At 44.7% G+C, this 21,824-nt stretch overlaps 1 protein-coding gene across 1 annotated transcript in view; it reads left to right on the forward strand.

Annotated features, from left to right (window-relative positions):
• Nucleotides 1–21,824, forward strand: part of mRF1 (mitochondrial translation release factor 1) — a 77,787-nt gene that overhangs the window by 51,210 nt on the left and 4,753 nt on the right. The window contains exons 7-8 of the mRNA XM_068391054.1: nt 11,960–12,096; nt 20,809–20,879. Coding sequence (XP_068247155.1) covers nt 11,960–12,096; nt 20,809–20,879 — 208 coding nt within the window. The remainder of the gene's footprint in view (nt 1–11,959; nt 12,097–20,808; nt 20,880–21,824) is intronic.

Consider the following 21,824-nt stretch of genomic DNA (forward strand, 5'->3'; position numbering starts at 1 on the left):
ATAAGCTTGCCTCCCTTATGGAAGACTATTCTGCCGATCAGTACGTTGAGCCTAGCCGTTTATCTCATCGAGATCCTGGCTTTCAGCCAACCTAATGTTCCTTTGTGCGTCCTGGTGACGTTGGCGTAGCTAGGTCACGTCATTCAGGTTGTTTAGAACCACACTCGATGCGGTCTCGTGTGGATTTTCAGCCACATTTGGACGTTAGGCAACTTGCTGATGCTCCTGTTGACGTTCAGGACGTTCGCTAACAATCGGAGTTGACTTGTTTTGACGCTGTGCGTCAACCTCCGCATTCTAGAGTTGTTTTGACTGCTCAATCTAGGCGGTCAAAGCAGTCTCGAGTGGACGCTGTGCGTCCTCACGCACCTGTTGTTGTTGACAGTTCACAGACTGTCAAGCAGTTACATGACGTTGCGTCCTGGTCTCTCTCACCTGTTGTTGTTGACAGTTCACAGACTGTCAAGCAGTTACATGACGTTGCGTCCTGGTCCACTACTAATGCACCAGTGCGTGTGGACTCTGCTTGTAAAGCATTGCCACCACGGTAGGTCTCTCCCTTGCTTGAGACTCAGCTTTTATCGGACAAGGTTCCTTTAGATGAGGAAGTTGCTGTTCCCCCTCCTACTGATATTCCCTTGAGGACTCTGTCAGACGGAGAGGAGCCTAAAGCTGCTTAGCCCTCTATGGACTTTAATTAAATCATGCTGATTTTTAAGGATCTTTGTCCGGATCTTTTTGTAACTGCTGCTCCTCGTTCGCCTAAACGTCAGAGCTTACACTAGGCCTAGCTACTTCGAAGCCGTTATTTTATAAGCTAGTGCTCTCTCGCTCTCCTAGAGAGCTTTACGTGTGCTAGGCGACTGGTTTATCACCAGGAGGAGTTTGGGGGATACAGCCTTTGCTTTCCCTTCTTTTAAACTGGCTTATAGAGCGAGAGTCTGATATGACACGAGAGAAGTTCTCGGCTTGGGAGTTCCTGCCTCTGCCCAGATAGACTTCTAAAATCTCGTAGACTCTCCCTGGCGCCTGGCCAGGAGACGCTCCAAGATTTTACAGGTCAACTTCACAGCTGTTTTCGAGCCTTTGAAGTTTTGCTGTACAATTATGTCATGCATAAACAAGGCTTTCAGGGATGGCTCCAATGATCTGACAGCCACGTTCTCTGCAGAGACAAGTCCCTCAGGGATAGCTCCATGATTTGGCAGCCATGTTCACTGCAGGAGTACGTAAGAGGCAAGTGCGCTCAATGTGTTCATTGTCAAGACAAACTTCGCGATGAAGTCTACCAGGCTGTCTTGACAGCATTTATGGAAGGCGACTGGATGGTCTCTCTCGACCTTCAGGAGGCATACTTCCACATTCCTATACACCCGGATTCCCAACCGTTTCTGAGGTTTGTTTACAGGAATGTGGGGTACCAGTTTCGAGCTATCGGAGATCAGAGCCTCCCTGTACTTGGACGACTGGCTTCTCAGAGCCTCTTCCAGTCATCGCTGTCTGAAGGATCTCAATTGGACTCTAGATCTGGCCAAGGAATTGGGACTCCTAGTCAATTTGGAAAAGTCACAGCTGGTCCCATCCCAAACTATTCTGTATTTAGGGATGGAGATTCACAGTCAAGTTTTTCGGGCTTTTCCGTCGGCCCCCAGAATAGATCAAGCCCTGCTCTCCATCCAGAAGATGCTGAAGAAAGAACGCTGCTCAGTCAGGCTGTGGATGAGTCTGGTAGGGACGCTGTCATCCCTGGAGCAATTTTTATCATTAGGAAGACTACACCTCCGTCCTCTTCAATTCCATCTGGCTTTTCACTGGAAAAAGGACAAGACGCTAGAGGCGGTCTCGATCCCGATTTCCGAAAAGATAAAGTCTTGTCTGACTTGGTGGAAGGACAATATCAGCCTAAGAGAGGGTCTTCCCCTGGCAGTTCAGATACCCAACCACGTTCTCTTCTCGGAAGCATCGGACTTGGGCTGGGGCGCGACGCTGGACGGTCGGGAATGCTCAGGTCTGTGGAACTCGAGTCAGAGGAGCATGCATATCAACTGCAAGGAGCTTTTGGCGGTTCATCTGGCCTTGAGAAGCTTCGAGTATCTCCTTCGAGGCAAAGTGGTGGAAGTAAACTCGGACAACACCACGGCCTTGGCGTACATCTCCAAACAGGGAGGTACCCACTCACTGACGTTGTACGAGATCGCAAGGGACCTGCTCATCTGGTCAAAAGATCGAGGCATCTCCCTAGTAACGAGGTTCATCCAGGGCGACTTGAACGTCCTAGCAGATTGTCTCAGTCGGAAAGGTCAAGTAATTACAACCGAATGGACCCTCCACAAGGATGTGTGCAAGAGACTTTGGGCGACTTGGGGTCAACCCACCATAGATCTCTTTGCAACCTCGCTGACCAAGAGGCTTCCAATCTATTGCTCTCCAGTCCCGGACCCAGCAGCAATACATATAGATGCCTTCCTCCTAGATTGGTCACATCTGGATCTTTACGCATTCCCACCATTCAAGATTGTCAACAAGGTACTGCAGAAGTTCGCCTCTCATGAAGGGACAAGGTTGACGTTAGTTGCTCCCCTCTGGCCCGCGAGAGAATGGTTCACCGAGGTACTTCGATGGTTAGTAGACGTTCCCAGAAGTCTTCCTCTAAGAGTAGACCTTCTACGTCAGCCACACGTAAAGAAGGTACACCAAAGCCTCCACGCTCTTCGTCTGACTGCCTTCAGACTATCGAAAGACTCTCGAGAGCTAGAGGCTTTTCGAAGGAGGCAGCCAGTGCGATTGCTAGAGCAAGGAGAGCGTCTACCATTAGAGTCTACCAATCGAAGTGGGAAGTCTTCCGAGACTGGTGCAAGTCAGTTTCTGTATCCTCGACCAGTACCTCTGTAGCCCAAATAGCGGATTTTCTCTTATACCTGAGTAAAGGACGATCCCTTTCAGCTCCCACTATCAAGGGCTATAGAAGCATGTTGGCATCGGTCTTCCGGCATAGAGGCTTAGATCTTTCCAACAATAAAGATCTGCAAGACCTCCTTAAGTCTTTCGAGACCACTAAGGAGCGTCGTTTGGCTACTCCTGGGTGGAATTTAGACGTGGTCCTAAGATTCCTCATGTCAGACAGGTTTGAGCCTTTACAGTCAGCCTCCCTGAAAGATCTCACTCTTAAGACTCTTTTCCTGGTATGCTTAGCCTCGGCTAAAAGAGTCAGTGAGATTCATGCCTTCAGCAAGAACATCGGATTTTTGTCAGAAAAAGCTACTTGTTCTCTGCAACTTGGTTTTCTAGCCAAAAATGAGCTACCTTCTCGTCCTTGGCCTAAATCTTTCGATATTCCCAGCTTATCGGAGATCGTAGGCAATGAACTAGAAAGAGTCTTATGCCCTGTTAGAGCTCTTAAGTTCTACTTAGCTCGTACTAAACCTTTACGAGGCCAATCTGAAGCGTTATGGTGTTCGGTTAAGAAACCATCCTTGCCTATGTCAAAGAATGCTTTGTCATGTTTTATCAGATTGTTAATACGAGAAGCTCATTCACACTTGAGTGAGGAAGACCGATCTTTGCTTAAGGTTAAGACGCACGAGGTTAGAGCTGTAGCAACTTCCGTGGCCTTTAAGCAAAATAGATCTCTGCAAAGTATCATGAACGCAACCTATTGGAGAAGCAAGTCAGTGTTCGCGTCATTTTACTTAAAAGATGTCCAGTCTCTTTACGAGAACTGCTACACACTGGGACCATTCGTAGCAGCGAGTGCAGTAGTGGGTGAGGGCTCAACCACTACAATTCCCTAATTCCATATCCTTTTAATCTGTCTCTTGAAATGTTTTAATGTTTTTATGGGTTGTCCGGAAGGCTAAGAAGCCTTTCGCATCCTGGTTGATTTGGCGGGTGGTCAAAGTCATTTCTTGAGAGCGCCCAGATTAGGGGTTTGATGAGGTCCTGTTGTATGGGTTGCAGCCCTTGATACTTCAGCTCCTGGGGGTCTGTCAGCATCCTAAGAGGATCGCTGGGCTCCATAAGGAAGACGTACTTACAAGGCAGAGTAATCGTCTAAGTCGACTTCCTTACCAGGTACCTATTTATTTTGGTTTTGTTATATTGATAACTGCCAAAATGAAATAAAAAACTCTTAGCTTATACGATGTAAACATATTTAACTCTGGTCTCTACCCACCTCCTTGGGTGTGAATCAGCTATTATGTATTCACCGGCTAAGTTAAATATTTAAAAATGATATTTTCAATATTAAACTTACCCGATAATCATGTAGCTGTCAACTCCGTTGCCCGACAGAATTCTACGGGAGGGATACGCCAGCTATCACTATACTAGAAGGGGGTGTACTCACCAGCGCCACCTGTGGCCAGGTACTACAGTACTTCTTGTTGACACCTCCTCAATTTTTCCTCTGTCGTGCTTCCGGCAAGACGTTCTGGGATACGCTTATGATCTTGGAGTATTTTCACGGCTTTTGGTGAAGTATTTCTCTCAGATTTCGGCTGTCGCTTTACTGGAAAACTTCTATATTAGCTTAGATAGCTATTATTTAGTTCTGATTAATGGTTAACGATCTTTTTGCTTGATTTGGAATCCCCACTTGGCTAACTCTTTGATTCAAGATGTCTGACATTTCACAAGCCCCACCCCATAGACGATGTAGGTCTTGTAATAGGCGTATTCCGAAGGCCTCGGTAGATCCTCACACCGCTTGTTCTGACTGTAGGGAAAGACCCTGTCAGTTGGAAGATCGATGTGAGGAATGCGCCGGACTTTCGGAACTTGAATTTGTCCGATTTCTTAAATATTCAACCAAGTTAGAGAGAGAGAGAGAGTTAGGAGGAGTTCTTCTCGCTCTTCACTTTTTTCCTCACCTCATGATCCCCTACCTTTTCCTCCCCCTGTAGTGGCTACCCCCGAACCTACTATTTGCCCTCAACCTGATATGTCTGTTGTTTTGCGTGCCATTCAGGCTTTAGGTGACAAAGTGGAATCGGTGGTTAGTGATCATAAGTCTCTTATGGCCGAAGTCAAGGAACTTAAGGTCAAGAGTGCAGTGGGTGGTAATAGTGCCAGTGCTGTGACAAGTGCTAGTGTCAGTGCAGTGCCAAGTGCTAGTGTCAGTGTCAGTGTGGTGCGTGAGGGTACTTCTGTGCGTGCCAGTCGTCCTCCCAGTCCGGGACCTCTTGCAAGCTCCCAAGCCCAGGGGAGAAGCAATGTCGAAGGGCAAAAGGGTTCGGCAGGCCTTGATCGGCGCACAGAAGTATCCTCGGTGGTTGCGGGCGTGTCTTCCATAGACCGTCACTCCTACCCGCAGACGATTGAGCCCGTCTTTTACTCGTCTGCTGAAGAATTGTCAGGGAGAAAACGTTGGACTCAGGTCTCAAGACCTATCAAACGCAAAGTCCAGACCTCAAGAGCTCTACAACCTGGCTGCAGTCATTGGATCAGCTCTGACTCGCCGCAGTCATCAGTTGACTGCACACCTCCTAAGAGGAGTAAGGTGCTGCCGCAACAGATCTCTTCTGTTAAGGCTTTGCCTCAGCAGACCTTAGTGTCTGCCGACCCCAAGTTGACTCTACTGCAGTCCATGCAGTCACAACTTGCGGTCTTAATGCGTGAGTGTCAGGCTGAGAAGGTTACACCTCCTCCTGCGATCACTCCGCCTAACCGCAGTCCTGTCTGCCAGGCGTACGATGTTGAGGCTCCTCAGGATACCTTACCACGTACTGAGTTGCCAGTTTCCAGCGGTGTGCAGCTACCTCCGCCTTCCTTAAGGCAACCTCAGCAATGGGAACAGGAAGCTTATACCTTACTTCCTCCGCTTCCACTTGCAGTTCCACCAGTGAGGCAACACTCTCTTGAGGTACAACAACCTCTCCCATCCATGAGGCAGACACCTCAGCTCTCGCTGCAGCGACCTCAACCCTCCTCAAGGCGAGAGCCTCAACACCTTAGCCTTGCGCCTCAGGAACCTCAACTCGCGAGACAAGAACTGCGTTCTGCGCAGCCACTACCTCAACTCTCGCAGCTCACACCTCAGGAACCTCAACTCGTTCCTCAGGAACCTGCTACTGCGCATCCGCTAACCTTACAGCAAGCGCAACTCTTGAGTCAAGACACTCATGCCAGGAGTCAGCCTCCTCAACCCATGCGCCTACCTTCTGCTACTCCTTTTGTCCAGCCTTTGCAGCCTGAACCTCAGGTTTTGCCTCAGCAACAGAGACTTGAGGATGAAACCACAAGCGTTTTTGCTCCCGCTCGTGCAGATTCTGCTGTTCAGCATACCTTACCTCTCACTTCGCTACACTCTGGTGATGAGGTTTCTGATGATGAGGCTGCACACCTGGATCCCTCATCAGACGTGGAAGATTCCAAGTCTTCTCCTCCTCCTATTGACTTTCGTAAGGTCCTGGCTCTTTTCAGAGAGGTATACCCAGACCATTTTGTCTCTGCTACCCCCCGCTCTCCGCCATCTGAGTTTTCGCTGGGCATGCAGCCAGCCAAGTCAACTTATACTAAGCTCGTCTTTGCAAGGTCCTCTAAGAGAGCTCTAAGAATTTTAGGGGAGTGGTTGCAGTCTAAGCAGCAACTAGGAAAGACTTCCTTTATGTTCCCACCGACTAAGCTCACTTCTAAAGCGGGCGTTTGGTATGCCACAGGAGAGGAACCAGACTTGGGAGTACCTGCCTCTGCCCAGGCTGACTTCTCAAGTTTGGTAGACTCTCCTCGTAGAACAGCAATGAGGCGCTCTAAGGTTTGCTGGACCTTCTCCGATCTAGATCACTTCCTAAAGGGTGTATTTAGAGCCTTTGAGATGTTCAATTTCCTAGACTGGTGCCTGGGGGCCCTTAGCAAGAAGACCTCCCCTGCGGACAAGGACTCAGCCATGCTCTTAATGTCCTGCATGGATAAAGCTATTAGGGATGGATCTGGCGAGCTTGCTTCAATGTTTGTGTCAGGAGTGCTTAAGAAAAGGGAGCAGCTTTGTTCCTTCCTTTCTTCCAGCATCACACCTTGTCAAAGGTCTCAACTCCTTTTCGCTCCGCTCTCTAAGTTCTTGTTTCCCGAAGAGCTTGTTAAGGACTTGTCTGCGGCCCTGATTCAAAAGGACACCCATGATCTTGTGGCCTCTTCAGCTCGTAAGACTAAGGTTGCTCCCTCAGTCCCCAGGACTTATCGCACCCCAGTGGCTGATACTCCTGCTACGAGGTTTATTCCGCCCTTTCGTGGTAGAGCCCCCAGCCGAGGAAGCTCCCGTCCAGACTCTTCCAGGAGCAAGTCTAGGAAAGGTTCCAAGACTTCAAAAGGCAAACACTGACTCTCCTCCTCTCCAGACAGCAGTAGGAGCCAGACTCAAGATCTTCTGGCAAGCCTGGGAAAAGAGAGGTGCAGACGCCCAGTCTGTCAGTTGGCTGAGGGAGGGTTACAGGATACCATTCTGCCGCAAACCCCCTCTGACCACTTCTCCCATCAACCTCTCTCCCAACTACAAGGAAAAGGACAAGAGGCTACGTTGCACCAGGAGGTGTCGCTCCTGTTACAGAAGAAGGCAGTGGTTATAGTCCGGGACCATCAATCCCCGGGCTTCTACAACCGTCTCTTTCTGGTGGCCAAGAAGACAGGAGGTTGGAGACCGGTGCTGGACGTCAGCGCGCTCAATGCTTATGTCACCAAGCAGACGTTCACTATGGAGACGACGAAGTCGGTCCTAGCAGCGGTCAGGCAGGAGGACTGGATGGTCTCGTTGGATCTGAAAGATGCTTACTTTCACGTTCCTATTCATCCAGACTCCCAACCTTTCCTGAGATTCGTTTTTGGAAAGGTTGTCTACCAATTCCAAGCCCTGTGTTTTGGCCTAAGCACAGCTCCTATGGTGTTTACGCATCTGATGAGGAATATTGCAAAATTCCTCCACTTATCGGACATCAGAGCCTCCCTTTATTTAGACGACTGGCTGTTGAGAGCCTCCACGAGTCGTCGCTGTCTGGAGAGTCTCAACTGGACTTTGGACTTGATCAAAGAACTGGGTCTGTTAGTCAATTTAGAAAAGTCCCAGCTCATTCCCTCACAATCCATTGTGTACCTGGGAATGGAGATTCGGAGTCAGGATTTTCGGGCTTTTCCATCGGCCCCAAGGATAAGCCAAGCCCTAGATTGCATCCTGAGCATGCTGAAGAGGAGCAGTTGCTCGGTGAGACAGTGGATGAGTCTCACAGGGACCCTTTCATCGTTGGCCCTGTTCGTCGAGCTAGGGAGACTCCACCTCCGCCCTCTCCAATTCCATCTAGCAGCTCATTGGGACAAGGGTTTGACGCTCGAAGCAGTCTCTATCCCGGTCACCAAAGAGATGAAGACCACTCTCTTGTGGTGGAAGACCAATCTCCTTCTCAGGGAGGGCCTATCGCTGGCGATTCAGACCCCCAATCTTCATCTCTTCTCGGATGCATCGGACTCGGGCTGGGGCGCGACCTTGAACGGACAGGAGTGCTCGGGAACTTGGAACGAGGAACAGGAAACGCTCCACATCAACTGCAAGGAGCTACTAGCAGTTCATTTAGCCCTATTGAACTTCAAGTCCCTCCTGCTAGGCAAGGTGGTGGAGGTGAACTCCGACAACACCACAGCCTTGGCTTACATCTCCAAGCAAGGAGGGACCCATTCGAGGAGCCTATACGAGATAGCAAGGGACCTCCTCATTTGGTCAAGAAGTCTAAACCTCACCCTAGTTACGAGGTTCATTCAGGGCAACATGAACGTCTCAGCAGATCGCCTAAGCAGAAGGGATCAGGTCATCCCCACGGAATGGACCCTCCACAAGAGCGTGTGCAACAGACTTTGGACCTTGTGGGGTCAGCCGACAATAGATCTTTTTGCCACCTCCATGACCAAGAGACTTCCTTTGTACTGTTCCCCAGTTCCAGACCCAGCAGCAGTTCATGTGGATGCTTTTCTGCTGAATTGGTCCCATCTCGACCTTTACGCATTCCCACCGTTCAAGATCATAAACAAAGTCCTTCAGAAGTTCATCTCGCACGAAGGGACACGGCTGACGCTGGTTGCTCCCCTTTGGCCTGCAAGAGAATGGTTCACAGAGGTACTACAATGGCTGGTCGACGTCCCCAGGACTCTCCCTCTAAGAGTGGACCTTCTACGTCAACCTCACGTAGACAGGTTGCACCCAAACCTCCACGCTCTTCGGCTGACTGCCTTCAGACTGTCGAAAGATTCGCTAGAGCTAGAGGCTTTTCGAAGGAGGCAGCCAGTGCGATTGCCAGAGCAAGGAGGGTATCCACTCGTAGAGTCTACCAATCCAAGTGGGAAGTCTTCCGGAGCTGGTGTAGAGCCAATGCAGTTTCCTCTACCAATACCTCTGTAACCCAAATAGCTGACTTCCTATTACATCTAAGGAATGAGAGATCCCTTTCAGCTCCTACGATTAAAGGGTACAGGAGTATGTTGGCTTCAGTTCTCCGCCACAGAGGTTTGGACCTTTCTTCCAACAAGGACCTTCAAGACATCCTTAAGTCTTTTGAGACTTCTAAAGAACGTCGTCTACCCACTCCAGGCTGGAATCTAGACGTAGTCTTAAGGTTCCTTATGTCACCTAGGTTCGAACCTCTTCAGTCAGCTTCCTTCAAGGACCTTACCCTCAAGACTCTTTTTCTCGTCTGCCTTGCAACAGCTAAAAGAGTCAGTGAGGTTCATGCCTTCAGCAAGAACATTGGGTTCACATCCGAATCTGCAACATGTTCTTTACAGCTCGGATTCTTAGCTAAGAATGAACTTCCTTCACGTCCTTGGCCTAGATCGTTTGAAATTCCTAGCCTCTCCAACATGGTAGGTAACAAGCTAGAAAGAGTTCTTTGCCCTGTCAGAGCTCTGAAATATTATCTTAATAGGTCAAAACCTATTCGAGGACAGTCAGAAGCCTTATGGTGTGCAATCAAGAAACCTTCGAGGCCCATGTCCAAAAACGTGGTTTCGTATTATATAAGGCTTCTGATTAGAGAAGCCCATTCTCACTTGAAGGAGGAAGACCTTGCTTTGCTGAAGGTAAGGACCCACGAAGTGAGAGCCGTAGCTACTTCGATGGCCTTTAATAAAAACCATTCTCTGCAGAGCATAATGGATGCAACTTATTGGAGGAGCAAGTCAGTGTTTGCATCATTTTATCTTAAAGATGTCCAGTCTCTTTACGAGAACTGCTACACCCTGGGACCATTCGTAGCAGCGAGTGCAGTAGTAGGTGAGGGCTCAGCCACTACATTCCCTTAATCCCATAACCTTTTTTAACCTTTCTCTTGAATGCTTTTATTGTTGTTTTTATGGTTGTTACGGTAGGCTAAGAAGCCTTCCGCATCCTTTTGATTTGGCGGGTGGTCAATTCATTCTTGAGAAGCGCCTGGGTTAGAGGTTGTGTAGAGGTCCTTTAGTAGGGGTTGCAGCCCTATATACTTTAGCACCTTAGAGTTGATTCAGCCTCCTAAGAGGAACGCTGCGCTCAGTAAGGAAGACGAACTTAATAAAGGCAGAGTAACGGTTCAAGTCGACTTCCTTACCAGGTACTTATTATTTCATTGTTATTTTGAGATAACTGATTATATGAAATACGGGATACTTAGCTATCCTTTAGTCTTGTACACTGGTTTTCACCCACCCCCCTGGGTGTGAATCAGCTACATGATTATCGGGTAAGTTTAATATTGAAAAATGTTATTTTTATTAGTAAAATAAATTTTTGAATATACTTACCCGATAATCATGATTTAATTGACCCTCCCTTCCTCCCCATAGAGAACCAGTGGACCGAGGAAAAATTGAGGAGGTGTCAACAAGAAGTACTGTAGTACCTGGCCACAGGTGGCGCTGGTGAGTACACCCCCTTCTAGTATAGTGATAGCTGGCGTATCCCTCCCGTAGAATTCTGTCGGGCAACGGAGTTGACAGCTACATGATTATCGGGTAAGTATATTCAAAAATTTATTTTACTAATAAAAATAACATTTTTAATTATAAAATAAATTTTTGAATATACTTACCCGGTGAATATATAAATTAAACGACCCTCCCTTCCTCCCCAATAGAGACGCAGTGGGATGAGAAGAAATTGAGTCTTTGTTTACATCGAGAGTGGTATCTGGCCGACAGTTGGCGCTGGTGGGCACACCCGCAACCTGTATAGCGATCGCTGGCGAGTTTTTACTGTTTTTTGTCTGTCGAGCAACAGAGTTGCAGCTATTATATATTCACCGGGTAAGTATATTCAAAAATTTATTTTATAATTAAAATATCATAATTAAAAATAATGATTCGAAAAACAGGTATTCATATAGAAGATTGTTCGAAAGAAAGTTATTCGATCGGACAATTACATGAAATGATAATCATTTGAAATGGAAAATTCTTGATTCAGACAAAGGTGTTAAAAATGAAAAAAATGCACGTATACAAAAGAAAACTTTTATAAACACATCTCATTATTAAGATAAATTCATGAAAGAAAAATTTACTTGTAAATGCAAGTTATGCATATTAAGGTCAAAGGTCTAGCAAAAGGTCGAGAAATAAGCTGCTGCGGTAAATGTCTGTGTTCTACTGAGTACCCCTCTAGTTTTTAGGATATATAATTTAGTGTTGAAACATGACCACTGGTAAAGATGATGGCAGAGATTTTGAAGAGATTTGTTTACATGGTGGTAAGATTCAAGGTTGGATGAGGAAGATGTTAAGTTTTGGTAAGAGACAATAGTTAGAAAAGTGATAGATATGGATGTAGCAGGAAAGTGGCCTAGGGGAAAATTTTACCAGATAGGAACTTAGTGTAACAGAAATTCATTTGACACTTAACCCCATAAAGTGAAAATCTTAATGTAAAACAATTTATTATGATGACTGTGATGAAGCTTTGACTACTGTAATAGCATTTCTTCATGTAATATGACTGATGTATTCCACACAGGTATTGCCGTAGAGAGTCAGAAAGAACGTTCACAACACAAAAATAAGGAAGAGTGCATGCAAAAACTCAGAAGACTATTGTATCAAAAGCAGCTGGATGAAAGCTATAGCCAATATTCATCCAGTAGGAAACTTCAGGTACAAGATCACTTGTTTTGAGTAACTTTAAGTATTGTAAGGGAATAGAGGTGTTTTTAACACCAGGATATGCCTAATTTTTGTCATTCAAGATATTTAAACTGTATCCAAAAACCTATGAATCATGTATACTCGCTTCATTGGGGTTCTTTAGCTTCATTGTGACCTGTTGCTGCTTGCACTAAAACCCTCATTGTCACAGAGACTTCAAACTTGGTTTATATTTGAGTATGTGACAATTTACGCCATTTAATACATGCTAAGGTCAAGGTCAAGGTTGAGCAACAGGTCGAGAAATAAGCTGCTGCGGCGGAGGTCTGCGCTCTACTGAATGCCAGTTTAGTTGTATTTTGATATCACTGTTGCTCTTCTTTTTACTTCTAATTCCCCATTAGCAATATTTAATCCATGACTAGTTTATATGGAGCTTGTTTGGCTACATTGAAAACATAACATTTCTGTGGTACAGCAATTACATTCTTCATTTCTGTTCATAAATGTTACATTGTGTGTCGATGTACTTTGCATTTTTTCCTTGTGTTCTTAGATTGGTGGAAAGGTAAAGTTCAAAGGATATAAAGGTAAACCAATTATTTAAGCAATGTTGCAATGTTAACTGTGAATTACCTCAAACCAACTGAAGTATACTAGTAAATAAAGCCTAAAGTAATTCAAAATTCAATGCATGTTGCCCAAATTAGTGCAATGTCAAACCTCACATACAAAAAAGGCTTTAGAATCTTCTATGACTGGAAACTATCAAATTATGACGTCTTACCCTATGTATCAAATCACAACTGCTTGTTGAGGCTAAAATAAAAATGAAAATGTGATAAATTAGAGAAAATTTGAAGAAAAGGGGTAAACTTGCAGTGTGCAATGGTTGTTTTTTAAGTGGTTTTAGTGATTAGTATGAATGCAAGTTCTCAAACTATTGTGGTTTCTTATACACCAAGTTGGACTAACACATCTTAAAGCTATTATTCAAATGAAATTAATGTGCTATTCCTTTTCTCAATGAAAACTTGTCCATTGTAGATATCAAAATTAGAAAAAAAGAAGTATTAAAACTCTGTTCTTGCTCATAAAATTCTATTAGTAAATATTTGTTGTCAACAACGTCATCCCTAGTTGCTGCATTTTTTGGAAAACATAAAATTACTATGCTTAAAAATTCCTTTTTGATGAAGAGTGAGATTGGTATAACTGTATGGGCATGAGTTGTGGTATTACAATGAAACAATGTCCAATAGATTTTATAGATTTGAGAACAAAGCCTTCAGAAGAATACTTGGAGTTAAATGGAAAGACAGGATTAGAAATGAAACTATAAGAGATTACTTGAGTGCCATATGTGGATGAGATCATGGTGAAGGGTAGATGGAGATGGTTTGGCATGCTCTTTGCACTCCCCAAGAGAGATTAGGTCACCAAACTTTTAACAGTGCTCCACAAGGCACTAGATGAGCTGGAAGACCTAGGGCTACATGGCTGAGAACTATGAAGCATGAAGTAGGAGATGATGAATGGAGAAGTATAAAATTAAAAGCTCAAGATAGAGACTGGTGAAATCTAACCGAGGCCCCTTGTGTCAATAGGGGTAGGAGGAGATGATGATGATGATGAAGTATCTTACGTTTATCATAAATATCATCCCCCGCCAAAGAAAGTTCATACCAGAAACAACAGAATATATTTACTGACCACAAAAGTTATAGACAAATTGAATAAATAGCGAAGGCAAGTAAAGCTTCAATGGAATTTTTATAAGAATTGTAAACTCTCAGACTTGTGAGACGAGTTATTATTTGATCCTCCTAAGGACCCAGGTCTATTGCTGTCTTATACTGTTTGTCTTCTAGTTTTTTCATAGTGAATTTATGAGTGCAGCTTTTCATGGATCCTGAAAGTGGGCTATAGTATAAATAATGATGATGTGAAGTGATTCTTGTGTAGGAGATGGAGAGTGAACTCATTATTATTATCTTTAGATAGTTTTCCCAGACCTCCAAGCACTTTCATGACCCCTACCTGAAATGCCTGGTCTATTCTTCCTCTATCTTCCAAGCCATGTGAATTTATGGGCATATATCTTGATAGTAACAGCGAATATTTCAGATGCAAGACTTGATGAAAATATCGTTGATAGATTTACGATGCTAAATATGACAAAACTTTTTTTTCAATATTAATCTTACCCGATGATCATGTAGCTGTCAACTCTGTTGCCCGACAGAAATCTAAGGTCGGGATACGCCAGCGATCGCTATACAGGTGGGGGTGTACACAACAGCGCCATCTGTGAGCAGGTACTCAAGTACTTCTTGTCAACAAGAACTCAATTTTTCCTCTGTCGTGCCACCGGCAAGACCTACTAATACGCCGTCCCTAACTGGATTTGTTTTCACAACTTTTTGGTGAAGTACACTATTCCAATTTTGAGCTTTCGCTATGCAGGGGTTTTATCTTCATTTCAAAACTTGAACTCGTTTTGGATAGATTTAATTATGGTGACGAAGAGAGTATGGACTCTCTTTCACTTTTAAATGGCCGACCCTTCCCTTAGACGGAAGTGTTGGTGACGAAGAGAGTATAGACTCTCTTTCACTTTTAAATGACCGACCCTTCCCTTAGACGGAAGTGTGTTTAGGTTTTTGGTTTTTGGTAATTTTGCTTAACAAAGTTATAGATTTATTTTATATCTCTCCGCCATTTATAGGCCTCTTCGATTAACTTTCCATTTATTATAAACTTATAAAAATTAATTTTTATGTTTGTTTATATGCGACCTTTCCTAATAGTAGGCGGTCCTTACTTGGAACCGAAGTTAATTAACATTGAGCCCGTCATTTCGTATTTCCTTTTAAGAATTTATGCTATTTTAATTTTAATGTTTTTGAAAGAATTTCTTTGATAGTCTCGTACTGTTTTCAAAGATGAACTAACGTTTAGTTTAGTCTCCGCAGTTGTTGACGTTCAGAACGTTCAACATGCGCTCTATCGTTACGATAGAGAGAGAGTATTTCACGGTTTCACGTTGCAGTAAGAGTAACCGATTCTAGGGTTTCGTTCATTCTTTCTTAGCTTAAATGGTTTTAATTCTAATAAAGGAACTTTTTATTTGGGAAACCTTTCAGTTTTTTTCCTTTAACAAATAATATGTTTTAACGATATTTGGGCTCATCTCTCAGGTTCTAAGTCAAGAGAGAGAGAGAGAGAGATAGAGACGGAGGGAGAGAGAGGAGAATAAACGTTTCGTTCAAGCGGGAAACGTTGTTCTCGTTTTTTACTCTTCTCCCTAGTCGCTATAGGGGAAGAAGGTAAAACGTTTCTAGAGTTTTATTCTTGTTCCCAGGCTTTTTGCGGTGAGAGATTTTAAACGTAGTTTATTTGATCTAGTGTTTAGTCTCTTTTCCAGCCACTGAATTCTTTATCTTTCATTATGTTTTTCTGTTACATTGTAAAACTGTTTTCGCAATTACTACCTTTTAATGAAGGATAGGATTGCGTGTTTCAGGTACAAATCACTTAAAGTTTCGAGTTCAGTGAAATAAGTGCAAACAGAAAATCAAAAGTGATAAAGTGATATGCGCAAAGTGTTACAGTGTTGCGTTCGAGGGTTCGTCTGTTCGTGCCAGTTGTTCACCTAGTCCGATACCTCTTACAAGCTCCCAAGCCCAGGGGAGAAGTAATGTCGAAGGACTTATGGGTTCCACAGGTCTTGATCGACGAACAGACGTTTTCCCTCCGTGGTTTCGGGTGTATCTACACACGTTGCCGACGTGATCACCCCACCCACACAAAGACGAGAGAGCCCATTTATTCCTCGTCTGCGGAAGAGGTTTCTCGCAGAAACCATGGACCAAATCTTGCAGCTTTTAAGTGCAAGTCGGTCCCTTCCGCGCAAGTCCAACGGCCTAGGTGTAGCCACTGGGTCAGTTCGGACTCGCTCCAGTCATCCGACGATTGCACACCTCCCAAGAGAGGCAAGGTGGTACCGCAACAGGCAGTAACTCCGTCTGTTGCCGCACCAGCTGTTTTAGACCCTCTGTCACAACGGACAGTAGCTCCGTTTGTTGCCGTCTTTCATAGACCCTAGTGGTCCATGCTGCAGACTATACAGTCTCAGCTTGCTCCTTCATGCAGGAGTATCGTGCTGGAAGGTTGACAATGCACCTGTTAATCTACAACCTGCCATGGTTGTGCGCTCAGCAGATACTGCGGCTGCCTGTTCCCACACTCCACCTGTGAGAGCTCCACCTCCGATGCGCAGTCGACCCTGCCAGACGCATGTTCATGCTGCACCCTCCATTGACATGCGTGAGCTACCGCATCAGCAGTGGGAAGGTGCTGTAGAGCTGCCGTGTTTTGAAACAATGCGGCATGCTCCGCATCCCATACGGCATGCTCCGCAACCCACGGCAGTCCCTCCCACGCACCAACACTCCGCTTTTGTTGTTGCCAGCTCCCACACTCCGACTGCGGAGAAGGTTGACGATGCACCCGTGGGCCTACACCTACCACGGTTGTGCGCCCGGCATGGCTTCCTGCTCCCACACTCTTGTTGTGAGAGCTCCTCCACCCATGCACAGTCAACCCTGCCAGATGTATGATGACTCCCACAGACACACGGAGCACTCCGTTGCCGTGCGTGAGCTACCACAAGCTGCAGTGTTTTGACACGGTGTGTCAGCCTCCGCAACACACTGTGGTTACCGCCACTCGCCCGCAGCAAACTAGTCAGTCAGAAGTTGAGGCTTCCCCACACAACTTTGGTTGTTGCCAACTCACAGACTGTCAAACAGTTACATGACGTTGCCTTCTGGTCTGCTACTAATACACCAGTGCTGTATGTCCTCACGCTCCTGTTGTGGTTGACAGTTCAGTTTTTGACAGTTCACAGACTGTCAAGCAGTTTCATAACGTTGCCTTCTGGTCTGCTGCTTTTGCACCAGTCAAACCCTCACTGAGATAACCTAGCTTTTCTCGGACATGGTTCCTGTAGATGAGAAAGTGCTGTTCTCCCTCCTTCTGATATTCCCTTGAGGACTCTGTCATTTGGAGAGGAGCCTTAAGCTGCTTAGCCTCCTATGGACTTTAGTTAAAGCATAACATGCTTCCAGGGAGGGTAAATGGTTCCGCTTCAGTCGCTAACCCCGTCTGTTGCCACACCTGCTCCCATAGACCTTGGGCTTTGTTGCAAGACATGCAGTCCAAGCTTAGTCCTTGATAGAGGATTTTTTACGGAGAAGAACCTTCTTGCCAACGACCTTCCTACCGGTTGGTTGTACGCCCTGTTGACGCTGAAGTATCCTACTCACGTCCGCCAGTTGAGATGGTTCCTCCACCGGTGCGACCCAGTGTGGGTTGCCAGTCGCACGTTGACGTTAAGCTACTCTCGGAGGTGGTTGTGGACGTTCAGTGTGTCACTGGGAAGACGTTCAACAACCAGCAGAGGTGACTTGTTGTGACGCAGTGCGGCAACCTCAGCAACCCGATAAGGGGTTGTCTGCACTACCCAGACAGTCTAGACAGTTTCGGGTTGTCGCTGTACTTCCTCGCATCCCCATGGTTGACAGTTCTCAGACTGTGCAGCAGTTCCATGATCTTGTGTCCGGCTCCGTCACGCATCCACCAGTGCGACCGGATTCAGCGAGTCAGACGTTGCCCACTCCGTTGCCGTTTCCTCATCAGTTTCGGATGAGGAACCCTCTGATGAGGACATGGCTGAACAAGACGATCAACCCCCAGCCCTGCTATCCATCCAGAAGATGCTGAAGAAGGAATACGGTCCTGTCAGGCTGTGGATGAGTCTGGTTAGGACACTGTCATCCGTGGTTCAATTGGTGTCACTTGGAAGACTACACCTCCGTCCTCTTCGGTTTCATCTAGCTCTTCACTGGAAAAGGACAAGACGCTGGAAGCGGTCTCGATCCCGGTTTCCGGAAGATAAGTCTGGTCTAACCTGATGAAAGGACTTTATCAACCTTTTATAGGGTCTTCCCCTGACTGTTCAGACTCCCAACCACGTTCTCTTCTCAGACGCATCGGACGTAGGCTGGGGTGCGACCTTAGGCGGTAGGGAATGCTCGGGATTATGGAACTCGAGTCAAAGGACAATGCATTTTAACTGCAAGAAGCTTCTGGCAGTACGTCTGACCTGGAAAAGCTTCAGGTCTCTCCTTCAAGACAAAGTAGTGGAGGTCAACACGGACAACTCCCTGCTTTGATGTTCATCTCCTAGCAAGGAGGGACCTACTCTCTGACATGGTGCGAGTTCGCTAATGACCTCCTCTCCTGTTCAACAGGTCTAGACTTTTCACTAGTAACAAGTTTCTTCCAAGGCAACTTGAATGTCTTAGCAGATTGTCTCAGTAGGAAGGGACAATAATTCCAACATATTGGACCCTCCACAGAGATGTATGCAAGAGACTTTGGGTCACCTGGGGCCAGCCAACCATAGATCTCTTCGCAACCTCGATGTCCAAGAGGCTCTCAATACTTTGCTCACCTATCCCGGACCCAGCAGTGGTTCTTTTAGATGCCTTTCTACTAGATTAGTCTCATCTAGATCTATATGCATTCCCTCCGTTCTAGATTGTCAACAAGGTACTGCAGAAGTTCGCCTCTCACGATGGGACAAAGTTGACACTAGTTGCTTCCCTCTGGCCCGCGAGAGAATAACTTACCGAGGTACTTCGATGGCTAGTAGACGTTCCCAGAACTCTTCCCCTAAGGGTGGACCTGCTACGTCTGCCACGCGTAAGAAGGTACTCCAAGGCCTCCACGCTCTTCGTCTCACTGCCTTCAGAGCCTCGAAAGACTCTCGAGAACTAGAGGTTTTTTCGAAGGAGGCAACCAGAGCGATTGTTAGAGCAAGGAGAACATCCACCCTTAGAGTCTACCAATCGAAGTGGGAAATCTTCCTAAACTGGTGCAAGTCAGTATCCGTATCCTCGACCAGTACCTCTGTAACTCAAATAGCTGACTTCCTCTTATATCTGAGGAAAGAGCGATCTCTTTCAGCTCCCACTTTCAAGGGTTACAGAAGCATGTTGGCATCAGTCTTCCGTCACAGAGGCTTAGATCTTTCCAACAATAAAGATCTACAGGACCTCCTTAAGTCTTTTGAGACCACGAAGGAGCGTCGTTTGGTTACACCTGGTTGGAATTTAGACGTGGTTCTAAGATTCCTTATGTTAGACAGGTTCGAACCACTTCAATCAGCCTCCCTGAAAGATCTCACCTTTAAGACTCTTTTCCTGATATGCTTAACCACAGCTAAAAGAGTCAGTGAGATTCATGCCTTCAGCAAGAACATCGGATTTTCATCCGAAACGGCTACATGTTCTACATCTTGGTTTTCTAGCCAAACACGAGCTGCCTTCTCGGCCTTGACCAATATCGTTCGTTATTCCAAACTTATCGTATGGTTGGAAATGAACTAGAAAGAGTATTATGTCCTGTAAGAGCTCTTAAGTTCTATTTTAAAAACCTTTACGAGGCCCGTCTGAAGCTTTATGGTGTTCAGTTAAGAATTCATCTTTGCCTATGTCAGAGAATTCTTTATCCTATTATTTTCAGACTGTTAATACGAGAAGCTCATTCCCTTCTGAATGAGGAAGACCAAGCTTGGCTGAAGGTAAGGACACGAAGTTAGAGCTGTCACAACTTCCGTGGCCTTTAAACAAAATAGATCTCTGCAAAATATATTCGACGCAACCTTTTGGAAAAGCTAATCAGTGTTCGCGTCTTTTATCTTAAGAATGTCCAGTCTCTTTACGAGAACTGCTACACTCTGGGACCATTCGTAGCAACGAGTGCAGTAGTGGTGGGGGCTCCACCACTACAATTCCCTAATTCCAGAACCTTTTTAATCTTTCTCTTGAAATATTTCTGGGTTGTCCGGAAGGCTAAGAAGCCTTCCGCATCCTGGTTGATTTGGCGGGTGGTCAAATTCTTTCTTGAGAAGCGCCTAGATTAGAGGTTGTGATGAGGTCCTTTAGTATGGGTTGCAGCCCTTCATACTTCAGCACCTAGGAGTCGCTCAGCATCCTAAGAGGATCGCTAGGCTCAGTAAGGAAGACGTACTTAAAAAGGCAGAGTAATGGTTCAATTCGACTTCCTTACCAGGTACTTATTTATTTTATGTTTGTTATTTTGAATAACTGCTAAAATAAGATACGGGATACTTAGCTTCTAATGTTAACATGTATGCTGGTCTCCACCCACCACCCTGGGTGTGAATCAGCTACATGATCATCGGGTAAGATTAATATTGAAAAATGTTATTTTCCTTAGTAAAATAAATTTTTGAATATACTTACCCGATGATCATGAATTTAAGGACGCTCCCTTCCTCCCCATAGAGAACCAGTGGACCGAGGAGAAAATTGAGTTCTTGTTGACAAGAAGTACTTGAGTACCTGCTCACAGATGGCGCTGTTGTGTACACCCCCACCTGTATAGCGATCGCTGGCGTATCCCGACCTTAGATTTCTGTCGGGCAACAGAGTTGACAGCTACATGATCATCGGGTAAGTATATTCAAAAATTTATTTTACTAAGGAAAATAACATTTTTATTTTGATACATAATACTGTATAGTATCTATTTAAGATTTATTTAAATTAAAAAAAAAGAAGAAATTATGTCCTTGATTAGATTTTTGGTAATTATTCATCAAACATTTTTTTTTTTCATTTATCTTAGGTTGGGACCAAGGCACGTTCTGAGAAGATCAGAACTTATAATTATCCACAGGACCGAGTTACTGATCACAGGTAAGGCTTCTTTCATCATATATTTCAATTTGTTCTATTTTTAAAGCCACATAACACCCAAGCTTTCTTTTTATCGCATTTATTATGTTACCGAGTACTTCAGTCTTACCTTTCGATATAAGGTTTATTGCGTTATGCTTCAACAGCCTCCTTAACTTTTTATACAAGGATGATGGAAGTGTGTTTCATATATCTTTTTTTCAGTTTATATTAAACAATTATTTACAAAGTACTGTAATTTCTTCACCATTTGAATCCCATTTTATAATTTACCTTGTAATCTAAACAGCATAAAATAGGAATAATAAACCGTTTATTAAATATCAATTATCCAGAATTTGAGGAAAAATAAACATTTTAGCTATGTGTCTTGCCTTCAATTTTTTTTGTATGATGCTTTAAACTTATTAAAATGGTGCTATGACAGTAATCTTTCAATTGTATGAACTAACTAAAGTACAGTAATGACTTTTTAATTGTTGAATGTCAACAGAAAACTAAAATTTAGGGATTATTAGTCCTTATAGTTTCATTTGCTGTAACTGTATTTTCATTGCTGCAGTGCAGAAATATAATTATGTGATGGTAGGATGCGACATATTATACTAATGATACTCTGATAATTATATGTGAGCTTATTTTCAATAGCTGCAGCCTGAGATCAGAAGTATAAAATTGAGTAAATGTTACACAATCCACTTTGAAATATTGTGAATTTTTAGAAATCATGGACCTTTACCTTTAATAATTTCCTAAGGTCTTCTCTGCATGGGTATTTATTTCTGTGAAACTCCCCTGATGTTTATATCGCTTCTCTCTCGAAGTTGTTTAAATGGTGACGTCGAATAAAAATATCTTGTTTTCTTAACTTGTAAAATGCCTCTCCCTCTAGAAAGTCTCGATTCAGTCTGGAGGTTAATGGTAACTATCTAGACTTGGGTACAT

The sequence above is a fragment of the Palaemon carinicauda genome, chromosome 17 (assembly GCF_036898095.1).
Source record: "Palaemon carinicauda isolate YSFRI2023 chromosome 17, ASM3689809v2, whole genome shotgun sequence".
Lineage (NCBI taxonomy): Eukaryota > Metazoa > Arthropoda > Malacostraca > Decapoda > Palaemonidae > Palaemon > Palaemon carinicauda.